Source organism: Acanthopagrus latus, chromosome 4 (assembly GCF_904848185.1).
Source record: "Acanthopagrus latus isolate v.2019 chromosome 4, fAcaLat1.1, whole genome shotgun sequence".
NCBI classification, from domain to species: Eukaryota; Metazoa; Chordata; class Actinopteri; order Spariformes; family Sparidae; genus Acanthopagrus; species Acanthopagrus latus.
The window spans coordinates 14,547,701-14,560,118 of NC_051042.1; the positions used below are offsets into that span (position 1 = coordinate 14,547,701).

The 12,418-nt window shown below is 39.8% G+C and overlaps 1 protein-coding gene across 3 annotated transcripts in view; it reads right to left on the reverse strand.

Annotated features, from left to right (window-relative positions):
• Positions 1-2,903: 2,903 nt before the first annotated feature.
• samd4a (sterile alpha motif domain containing 4A) overlaps positions 2,904-12,418 on the reverse strand; it is a 53,070-nt gene continuing 43,555 nt past the window's right edge. For all 3 annotated transcript variants that reach the window (XM_037096729.1, XM_037096730.1, XM_037096728.1), the window contains one exon: positions 2,904-9,263. In XM_037096729.1, the coding sequence (XP_036952624.1) occupies positions 9,235-9,263 (29 nt within the window). In that variant the 3' untranslated portion in view covers positions 2,904-9,234. The remainder of the gene's footprint in view (positions 9,264-12,418) is intronic.

Sequence of the window (12,418 nt, forward strand, 5' to 3'; positions counted from 1 at the left end):
GTTTTTTTTTTAAATAAAAATGCGTACATTTTGTTCTTGCGCATGTAAAGGATCTTAGAAGTTGAAAAATTCAAAGACCAACTGAAGCTCCTCTCTCCCACAGAAAATGCAGCTCCTCAAACGCCTCGTCAGTAGCCCCGCCTTTAATTCTGTGACATCTCACTACCTCACCAGGTATAGCCTCTAGTTTGGCACATAAGAATGTATTAGCACAGCTGCTCTGTTGTTTTTAGTGGTGCTGGGTCAGGCTTGTGTGAGCTGACCAATCAGAGTAGACTGGGTATCCAGGAGGGCGCCTTAAAGAGACGGGAGCTAAAACAGAGCGTTTCAGATACTGGGGAATGCAGTGCTGCAGCACTGCACAGTATGAGGAAATGTGTGTGTTTTTTTTGAGCACTGAAGCATGTAAATGTATTCTAGTAGTAACCCAAAATGAACCCAAAATCAATTGATGAACCTGAAAATGAGCATTAAATGTCTCCTTCAAGATTTTGAAGTAAAAAAAACCAAAACACTGTGACAGGTGAAAGTTCTGCATTCAAAATGTTACTTTCCTCAAAAATGTAAATTCAGTCATTATTTACTCACCGCCATGCTGAAGGAAGGTCAAGTGAAGTTTTGTAGTCCACAAAACAATTCTGGAGCCTCAGAGCAAAGCAGAGTTGCAGCATTCTCCTAAAAAATTGAAGTAAATGGAAGCTTGTTTTACAAGAACGTTTAAAAAATTTTTAAAAAATACATAAAATGGTTCCATACAACTCGTTTGGCATAATCCAAGTCTCCAGAAGTCTAGGGACCCAAAATTGATGTGAAAAGACATGATTTACACCGTTTTTTTTAAAAGCTGACATCTTCACTGTGGCTGCTAAGCTAAAAGCTTTCATCAGCATCAAAGGTGTGTACCAGATTTATTCAACTGTCTCAATCTCAGCTTTTGGATCGTAAGTTATTTTTGTTGGAAAGCGCAAAAAAACTCTTTAATGCATTAAACTGTTATCATATATATTATACTTTATGCTTTTTCAAATGTGAAAACCAGTAAACAAAGCCGAGAAAAAAAGTCACGTTTAAACATTCAATTTCTGAGCTTTACGGGGAAAGAAAGCTTTAAGTCGAGCCACTGGTAGTTACATTTTTTTTTTTTCCAAGTCTGCCCCCTCGTCAAAACTAGTTGAATAAGCCTGGTGTATAGAACATCTTTTTAAAAATCATTTTGGGATCGCAGGTCTTCTGGAGACTTGGATTATGCCAGACAAAGCTGTATGGAGCCATTTCAGGGACGTGCACAGACATTTTGGGGGGACAGAGGCTCAAGACCAAGAAAGTGGCACCCTGTTCGTACTGCAATGCACAGCGTTCAAACACTTTGATCCTTGAAAAAAGAAAAACACAAGTCGAACTGCTCCAACCCACGAGTTCGACTAGTCCGCAAAGTTAGAAAAGTTAAGTTTATGAAAACTAAAAACTGCAAGGAGTGGAGGATCGGCCTAGTTGATCTCATCGTGTTTGTTTTTCGAGCTCTTATTTTGTTACATAAACTGTATGTATGGGTAGACAACATGCAAAAAAGGAGAATCATTTGGTTTATAATTTGTATGAGTATGTATTAGTAATCTAAATCATCTGGGTACAGTTATCGAATAAATGTAATGGAGTAATTCTGATATCGGCTTCCAAATCGTAAGGAAGTAGAAGTGTAAAGAAGCGTTAAATGGAAATACTCAAGCCAAGTACTCGTGTGGCAAAACTGTGCTTACACTTGAGCAGCTGAGGAGCCGGTCATGATGAGCACTGAGCTTCAACCTCGTCGCCATCACTTCTGCATGTTTTACTACAGAGGCAGAGATGTTTGTCCGTCAACAGATGAGCGGCTACTGAGTTCATGTCAAAAATGGTGAACCGGTCCTCTCACTGAGAGAGAGAGAGGACAACATCAACCTTTGCAGACTAAAAGTGGATGCTCAGACCTCTACAGCTGTGTTCAATAAGCCCACAAGCTCTCTGAAGGAAGTTCAGGAAAATGTGGACCGTCATGAACTGAAGCTAAAGTCGGGGGGCCCACTGCCCGACTCAGCCCCGGGGACAATTAGAGGGTTAAATCTGGCCCTGAGCCCAGAGTGAACAGCAGAGACATGGAGCTGATCAAAACCTGGATGTCTGACAGAGACATGACTCAGCAGCTTTAGAGTTTTATAACATCACATTCATGCATTTCATTTGCCGTGAACCTCACGGAGACGAGGGTCTGGAGTTGTACGCTCAGTGCACTCCGGACTTGAGAAACAGATTGTGTCTGCAGTGTTTCTGTGCGATGCTCTGACCAAAGTGAAACATTTGTACTCATGTTACCTGGTCAGTTCAGGGAAGTAAATTCACAAACATCAAAATCTTTTTCATCATTAAAGTCACTTTGGTGCCCTCCACTGGTCATATATGATATAATTTATAAAGTTGTAAGTTACTAAAAAAGAACAAAAAAAGTGCCTAAAACAGATTTCAGAGCAGATATGAATTAAGAGTCTACTGGAGCAGGAAGTGGCATTAAAGGAAAAGTAACTCAAATATGTACATAAGTCAAGTACTTTAGTAAATATTATATTCCGAAGCCGAGTACTCCAGACCATTACACAAACACATTTCAGAAAACACGTTTCAGCTTGTGGAAAAGGTGAAGTGTTTGTGACCAAACATTGTTGCCTGATGGGAAATGTGTTTGGTGAAATGTTGGGTTTTCTGAAAAGTTGTGTTTTGACCCTCAGGGCCACAGTAATCTGGACGACACTAGAGTGTAAAAAAAAAAACCCAAAAAAACAATAAACCTGTCAGGGCTATTTTTCAAAGCCCCAGACTGATTCACACACACACACACATACAGACAGATGCAATGAAGGAGTTACAACTTTTTTCTTTCTTTCTTTCTTTTTTTTTTTATGTATAACAGGGGCATGCCAAGTCACAGCATTCTGGTACGTCGCGACAAAATTACAGCAAGACACGTTGAAAAACACTTGAACGTATTCACACACACACACACACACACACACACACACACACACACACATACTTTCACACAGTCATTCACACTTGTTTTTCTGTACAGACCAGAATAATCCATAACTTCATATCAGCATTAAGAAGTACCTACAGAGGACAGACACAACAGACCGAGTTCACCGCCGCGGGACACGTTCACGCCGCCCGCCCCAGAGTTCAGTTCAGATTCAAGTTTGTGTTTGAGCGTTCATGTGTAGTTTCTGACAGCAGCACACATCAGACTGGAAGCTGCTATCAGTAGAGATGGCTGAACATCCAAAGAACGTACAAATGTACTTGGACGGTAAATTTGAAGCTTTATTGGCTAATTTAACTGGTTTTCATTAATATGGGAGATAATCATCTTTACTTCATAAATCTGCAGAATCAGCTGATAGACAGAACTGATCCAATACCAATACTCAATCAGTGAAGGTCGTCACAACAGCGACTTTCTCATGTCCCCTCAGTATGTCTGTCGATGTTGAGCTATGGTAGCATGTTATCACTTACTCTTATTAAATCACCGATCTTTACACAATTTTGAGAATGGATGCATCCTGCTGCCACAGAATAAACTGACAGCTCAAACTGAGGAGGGCGTCTGTGAGCTTGTTGTTCTTCGATAATTAATAATTCAATTGAGCAATTTTTCAGGCTGAAATGGCGACTGACTGTTACAGCCACTCAAATGTGATACTGTCTGACTTGGTCAGATGAAAAAAGCTCTCTGAGGACATCACCTGCTCATGATGGACAGACATTCTTTCCCGTTCTCGTTAAGTGCATTTTAGGACACAATGATCATTACACCTGCATCAATAATTTGGTCACATGACAACGGGTCAGGGTTGGATCAGATTTATGATTTGGAAGAGTTTGAAAAGCGCATTACAAATTAAATCATTTATTTCCTTAACATATCCACGGATCATCGAGGAACAAGAGGACACAATCTGGATTCGACACTTGCAGCTGCAGAGTGAACGTGACCCGACACAGCTGTCACTAGTTTCATCCTGTAACGTTACAGTTTTTAAAGTCTATATAAAACCATTTACATTTGGGGTGAATGTCTCGAGTACAAAAAAGGCACTGCCATTTGTTATTCTAAATATGACTTTCCCAGCCTTGTGCATGCAGTTTTAAAATATAAATTACACTTTTTTTTTCAATTTTCTCCTTTTCTTTTTTCTGCATTTTCTTCAATTTTTTGTCTTTTTTGTGTTTTTTTATTATTAAACATACAATATTCTTTTGTCAAATATATACGTAAGCCTGCAGTCAATACAGGACATCGGCTCTTTGATAAAATAAAACTAAATGACTTAAGGAGCACAGTCAAGCGGTAACACTTTGTTACAGAATGGATGCTGCTGCATTTACAACAAAGAAGAAAACAAACAAACAAACAAACAAACAAACAAAAAAAACAAGTCTTGGCATCCCATAATGACATCATCTGACTAAACTGCAGAATCTATGACAAAAATAAAAGATACAAAACAGCATATATGTCTCGACTTAAAGTACATTAAATGTTTTTGGAATATCAAGGCGTTATCTAACTGTTAATACTGCAGTTTGCACAGCGTTAGAAGCACTCCTGGACACCCACAGAGCTGATATGCATTCAGAAAACATTAAAAATAAAGCATTTGGTTTGAAGAGATGTGTAATGATCCAGACCTCGGAGCTATAATCCTCCAGTGTCCCGTCAAAGGTCTGTTCTGAGTTCATGTGTCTTTGACCAAGAGATGCTGCAGGAAACCAAGGCTGAGTAGAGACTGGAGGCATGTGCTGTTGTTCTGAACTCTCAATACCAAACATTTAACTTTACTGTTATATCGCCTAGAAAAATCACATAAACTCAGGTTATTTAAACTCTGTTCTATAAAACGTGGCACAGACGACAACATGCGCTTGAATGCAAAACTGAAACAAATCTCCCGTTCTTTTGTATCAACACCTTTAGAACTCAAACATGGCAACGTGGTATGATAGTAAAATAAAATACTGCAACAAAAACAACAGTTCCATGAATCCCTTTGAATACATTACTACATACTGACTGCAGGTCATTTTAACGAGTGATGTAAAACATGTTTAAAGGATAAGGCTGCTGAAAGTCTCTACGATCCGCTGCACAAATGCAATGAAAACGCCAAAACCACGATAAAACTATATGTCAACTCAAACACGACAAAGAGGTTTTTCTACCTGGAAGTTATTGTTAACACACAGTATAAAGGGAGAGACCGATTAGCGACCTCGCTGATTATTGGTATGCTTTCTCTTTCTGGCCCACAACTCTGAATCTGCATAGTAACTACTAACTAAAGTTATCAAATAAACAAGTGGAGTGAAAGTATAGAGTAGCAGAAAATAGAAATATTCAAGTAAAGTACCTCAAAATTGTATTAAGTTACTTTCCATCACTTTTTATTCTAAATATTGACACTAAGATTTAGATTTTTGTTGCTAATGTATATTAGCTCCATCTGTATCAGCCCTGGACAACATATTGGTCAATCCCTAAATTTGACTGGTTCTATTGTGCGTGTATCAAAGCCAGATAAAGACACAAAATTCTATTGTGATTCAGTCCAAAAGACACTATCCTGCAGCCCCAAATACTCACTAGAGCAACAAATGTGGATTAATCCGCTGCTAAAACTAGACCCCAACTATAAAGATGAACACCAGCCTTATCCTTTAAAGTAACATACAATCCTACAGTATAAACCTCTCCCACTCAGGCACTAACATGCCAACAGCACCAAGATCAGACTCCAGATCAGAATGGACCGATCTACTCCCCGGCCTGCCAAAGACTACAACAATATACTACTGTTTTGTTTGCCGACAGCCCGCCAGACGTGAATTCTGTAACCGAACATGAATGGATGTGTCTGTGATGGACCGGCTCCGGCTATTGGCTGCGCTACGACAGCAAAGCTTCACATGAAAAATCTCAACATGACACTGATAGATACAAACAAGATTATAGTTCAACAACAGCAACAAAAAAATAAAAGAAGAAAAGTCAACAATAACTATGTTAATATTTGAGATGTACGTATGGTCACCAGCCATAACATGTTAATACATATGGTACTTTAAATAATAATACACCTAAATGAGTAAAAGTATCACCTCTGCAAAAAATCTGAAAAAAAAGAAAAAAAGAAAAAAAAAAGAATAAATAATTGTTTCTACTTTAAGTACTGATTCATATGGCAGTGACTCTGAAACAGTCTGATTCTCTGTGAGGAGCATCAGAAAAACAAAACACGTCAAAGGTGTAACATCAGTTTCTCCATTCAGGATTAAAACGGGTTCATGTCACATTCATGCTTTGGTGGAGTCTTCATCTTCGTTCAAAGACGTACTGAACACATCTGTTTGGCTCTTATAGACTCAAAGTATAAGAGCAGAAAACACACACAAACACACTCGAAATACTGAGACAAAAATCTGGTGTGTGTGTGTGTTTGTGTGGACTGTTTGTCTGAGCATGCACCGATCCAGAATAAGTCACCATAACAGAATTTCTGCATGTTTTACTCCCTTTAAAGAAGTGAACACACTGAGAAAGTCAGTGTACTGTAGTGTTTGAATATCTACATTACGTTTGTCCAAACTTGTAGTTATCCTGTTTGGGTATAAAACTGCATTTGTCACAACAAACATCATGGCTGCATTTATTTTTGTCACTTTTGTTGTGGGGTTTGTTTGTGTGTGCAGATCTTTTAGAAAACCTGCACTGCAACTTGTAAAAATAACTGCAGACATGCTCTTTATTTACTCTGAAGGTGGGCTCATTTTAAACTATTACTGTACTATAAGATTAAAATAATATTGTAATAAAATGAGTGAAAACTTGTTTGCTTGAAAGAAAAACATAAAAAAAAGTATGAAGTGTTTTCAAATGGAAGCAAATAGGCTAAAACATGCACAAACACTGGTATGATCCTTTAACTGAGTATTTTCACCTCCAACATCCACCACCAGACAAACAGAAGTTGTTTAAAGTCAATTAGAGTTTTTCATCTCTGCTGTGAGATTCAACATCACCACCTGTTGTGGTTCTACCGCCTGACTCTCATCCGTCTGCTGAGACTATAGCTCTACAGTCGAGAGCGAGCGAGTGTGGATCTCATCTCCTCTATCTGCTCCATTTGATCCGACTCCAAAGCTCCAAACGGTTTCTTTGAGCCTTAAACATTTGGATTTTAGTGTATCACATTATCATATCAAGTGCAGGATACAAAGGAAGTACTATAAAATTGCAACAAACTAATGAAAAAACTAAACAATAATAATCAATAACCCTCACTGATGACCATTTAGGGTCAGTACTCTCAGCATATGTGCTCAGTTGAAAGCAGCACAGAGGTGGGGGTTTCCTATCCAGCTTATTTCTATATAAACCTATTCTTATAAAGTCTGTATCAGACACAAAAAACTGAGGATTAAATATTAAGACACAGAATAACCATGAGACTTAAAAAAAAAAAAAAAAGATAAATTCCATGTAGGCCTGCACTGACAGAACAGACATAGACGCATGTTACACAGGCTGCAGCACTGATATCTCCCCAAATGTTGCTTATGAATGATTTTTCAATGATCTGCAGAGTGCCAGTGTGTCCATAGGCTTCAGTGTCTGTCCTGCCATGACTGTGTTTGGCCAGCAGGTGGAGGTAAGCACTAATGAGACAATCTCTGGGAAAACTACCCTTCATGGATTGACAGTGTGTGATTTCTCCAGTGTTGCAATCCTCTGAGCAACAGGGTCCGAGTGGAAACCAAATCAACCTCCTGTTTTTGTTTCTGCCACCCCGCGTTTCACACGTTTCACAATCTTCCTCTCCTCCAAGAAAGATATTTAGTTGTAACATGCAGCTTAAGCATATCACCCTGCTTTAGAAAAACAACTAAACTCCTTATCTGAACATGCAGACAGCTGTATTAATCTCCCATTTACGAGTATAAAAACCTACATTTTCAATGTGCTGCGCCTACAACGGCTCTAAATTCAAAGAGTTCATAGACTACATGCTATGGATTAAAATATGTAACTGACCGGTGCCAGATTCTCTTCCTCCTTCGCTCACTCAAAGACTCACAATATGATTAGACATGACATCATCTTCCTCTGTCATCATCAGCCAATCAGAGGTCCTGCCTCTGATGTCTTCCTCTTCCAAACATCCGCTTCCCTGTCCAGTATCACTTCAGCTCGATCCTTTCTTCTACTACTTCCTGTGTCTTTCTCCACATCACCTTCTTCCTCCTGCCCCTCTTCACACGTCTGCTCTACCTCCTTCTCTAATATTCCCTCTTGGTAAAAGTTCAAGCCAACATGTCTTTGCCGTCGGCTGTTGAAATAAAGAATAAGCACGTTGGTTGTAAACTAGCGTGATGGCTACTCATGGGACGTAAAGCTGGTAGACAGCCAAGGCTTTACAGAATAATACACAATTCATACCTGAAATTCATACATGTTTCTGTACCCTTTGAAAGTAGCATCAATATGTAAACAATAAATACATACAATACAAATAAATGATTTTTTTTTTGCCACCCAATACTGAGGAAGAGGCCTCCCCGAGCTCTACAAGCGTCCTCACTGAAAACAGTAAAGGAAATCCCAAACTTCCTTCTGCGTCCTTCTAGCTCTGCTTGTCTCGTCTTGTTTTTGGGTCTGAGGTACTGTTATGGATTTGAAAGATGCCACGAGCTGTGGTCGATGTGCGGGGACCATAGGGTGTCGGAGAGGGAAAGGGCCTCAGTCTCACTGGGCCCTGATCCACAGGCCAGCTTCTCCCTTCTGCTGGGGCTGACTGGACTACAGCACTGCTTCTGGGCTCCCCAGAGGGGGGCGCTGTTCACACACTGTCCAGGCGGTGTTCAACGCTTTTCTCTCTCCTCACCCAGTTGCAGGTGACTGTGAGCATGCTGGCGGAGCAGGAAGTGTGTTTTTCCGACCCAATGGACGGTGCCAATGTGATAGCTTGTGTTTGCCGTTTGATGAGCGGCTCTCTTGTGTTTCTTGGATCCTGCCCGATCCTTTGGTTGAGCTCTACCATTGGCTACAGAGAGAGGGGACAGGAGGGCTGGTGACCTCGAGATGACTTATCGTGAGAGAGCCTTGTGAACCTGTGCTGTCCTACTGCTCTCACTCAGGTCCTCGTATCATATTGTTGATGTGCGGTCAGCACCATCTAAAAAGAAACAGCAGAGAGAGGAAAAGGCAAGATCAAGATTTAGGTCAGTGCACATGTCGAGTATGTTAGTGCTGTTACTGTGATTTAAAGGTCCACATGAAGACAAAACTGTAAACCTGAACAGTAAAAAGGCTTGAGGTGACCCTGTGCTAACCTTATCACTACACTGAGAGCCCAACTGGCTGTAGAGGCAACATTTAGCTTTCATGCTCCTCTTTGACTTCAGATCTCCCAATTTCCGAAAAGATAGATAGATAGATAGATAGATAGATAGATAGATAGATAGATAGATAGATAGATAGATAGATAGATAGATAGATAGATAGATAGATAGATAAGAAGTTCTCATTCACTGACATTCAAATGTAAGTTGTTTGTAAGCCTCTTTGGGCTACAGAGTTTTGACCATAAGCCTGGAATGCATAAGATTGAATGTGATTGCCCTTATCTGTTAGTAAAGAAGGCCCAAAGCTTTTCTGACTTGGTGAGCAGTGAGGGGCCAGGGCCCACACTGTCATGGTGAGAGAACAACACATCTGTCAAAATACTGATAGAGCCTTTCAGAGAAAAACAACCGTCTGACAGCTGTTGCCTCTGGTGTGGCTGAAGAGAAAAATGTTATCAAGCTCCACACTAGTGGACATTTTGATTCCACAAAGACTCCATCATGATATTGTTGATTTCATTATGAGCCATTGTTGAGTAGTACAGCAAAGTACATAATATCCTGAACAACACATGAGTCAGGTGTAAGCAGAGCAGCTACAGCTATCAGTACATGCTGGTTTCAAGTTTGTTACTGAATTGCTTGAGATCTTATGAGATTTTTTTAGGTTTATTTCACACATGCAGTCGTCCAGAGGAAAAAAGAAAGAGTTACACCTTATTTTTGTGCAGTCTGACCTGTTGTATGCATTATTTCATCATGTTAGTGATATATTCTACAGATAGAGACATTGAAACTCTGTGCAGAACTGGTATTATCTCTAAATGTCAGACCACCGATTGCTTTCAGGTCAGATATTATATACAAGATGAGAAAATCTAAAAGTAAAATACCAAGACAGAGTTTTTTAGTTAAATGAACACCGTCGTGCTGCTCACACACACACACACACACACACACACACACACACACACACACACACACACACACACACACACACACACACACACACACACACACACACACACACACAAAGCAGCACTTGTCTGGTGCTCACTGAGGCCCACTGTCTACACCTCAGGATGGGGGGGAGTTGACACTGACTTTGACCCAGACCAAAATTCACTGTACATGGGAACATTCTGCTTAGGTCACCCTCTTGACTCAGGCCACCGCATTATAATGCTGACAGATGTATATCCGTGTTCAGTGTTCAAATATATCAAGATTGCCAAAACCGCAAAACATCAAATGTTCTAAAAAATTCATAATGGTCAGCTGTCGGAGATTCCTCAACAATTATTCATCACTGCACAAAACCTAGTCCACACTGAACCTGAGACTAGTGTATTAAAATGATCAAATGTTTTTGGTGGATTATAAAGCCTGCTTAGAGTGGATGGATAACCTGAGGAGAAAGAGAGTAGTTTTAAACTGTAGGTCAATGACTGATCCCTGTCAACATAAACATGTCCACATTAAGAAGTGGGACTATGATGCAGCCTCATTAACAAGGTGATGAGACATCTCATCCTACCTTTTCTGTAATTCAAAAGTACTTCCCCATTTCTTCCTCTACAGTTAAATGTGAACACAACAAACCACTGTTCCAACAGTCACTCATCAACTTACAGTTACAAGATAAATTGGATGAAGAACTTTCTTTAAGTCAAGTTATAGTTAAAATAAAATATGATGTAATGCAAATAAAAATAATAAAGCTGTATAGCAGGTCATATCTGATGATATCAAATACATTTGTGTGTTCACTAAACCAACTTTTTACTTCTGGCTCCTCTCATTTTATTTCCCTTTTGAGCTGAGCTCACCTCGGCTGTTGACAGAATCGCTGTCAGATTTCAAACTTGGCGAGTTTTGGACCTGCTTGGCCTGACTGGACCAACCAAATATAACACATGTGAAAAGCCTTGTTGGGCTCCAACAAGTCTGGAGTTATTGATGGGCCAAAGCCTGCAGACTTTAAGCTGTTCACACAAAAGGATGATTGACTGTGTGTTGGAGTGGGCCAGTCATCCTTAAGATCAGTGTTAAGATTAACTAAGGTGGCTGAGCCTGAATATTACTCAATAACTGATTGATATGACTTTTGGACACGGTGGAGTTTTTGGCTTTTAATATAACACCGAATTTCTGATTGAGCTGATCCAACTGCAGCCCTGTTCAGAAGCTTTTAGGACTTAAGTAATAGTGTCAAAGCGTGTCCTGCTTTAATTTTTATTTGAGATACATACAGAGTGCCATGCAGAAAAACAAATCTGATGAGTTGCATACAGGTGTACAGAATGCTGCTAGCAAGCAGCAGGGTGCTGTTTCTAATAAATATATTATGTAGCATTAGATCAGTGCATAGACTCGTGTGCATACTGATCTACCGCAGTATCAGTATTCAGTATTTCCAAAACTGTTTTGATATATGTGAACCCTAATTCTTATGTGCAAGTATGTCATCATATTAACCCTGTTAGAGGAGCCCAGATAAGCCTGTTGGTATATCAGTATCTGGTGGCTGTCAGCTACCTGTGCAGTACTGTCAAAAACAACTTGAGTGATACAATTATAAAGTCAATGACAGAAGTTGTTTCTGGGATGTCTAGTTACGCCAAGAGTACCATAAGATTGAAAACTGTCAAATGCAGCAAATTGCATCTTTAGCCAAAACATGCCTCTTTAGCCACCAAAAAAACTCCAAAGTCAATGTGACTATGCGAGATAAATGACAAGAAAATCAATGCCCTCATGTGTTGTATGTGTGTGTTTTTTTTTCTTTGAATGCCTAAAAGGTATAAAGTGTCAAAAAGATTTACTTTGGAGGGAAAACTCTGTAACGGTACAAGGCTGCCAGTCTGACTACATTGCCAGTGAGCTGTCATTCTCCTGGAACATTTCATGCCCAATGGCAACTAAAATTGCACACTGAAAGTGTGTTGTTTATAGAACCAATCATGACATATCTGGTGCAATTAGT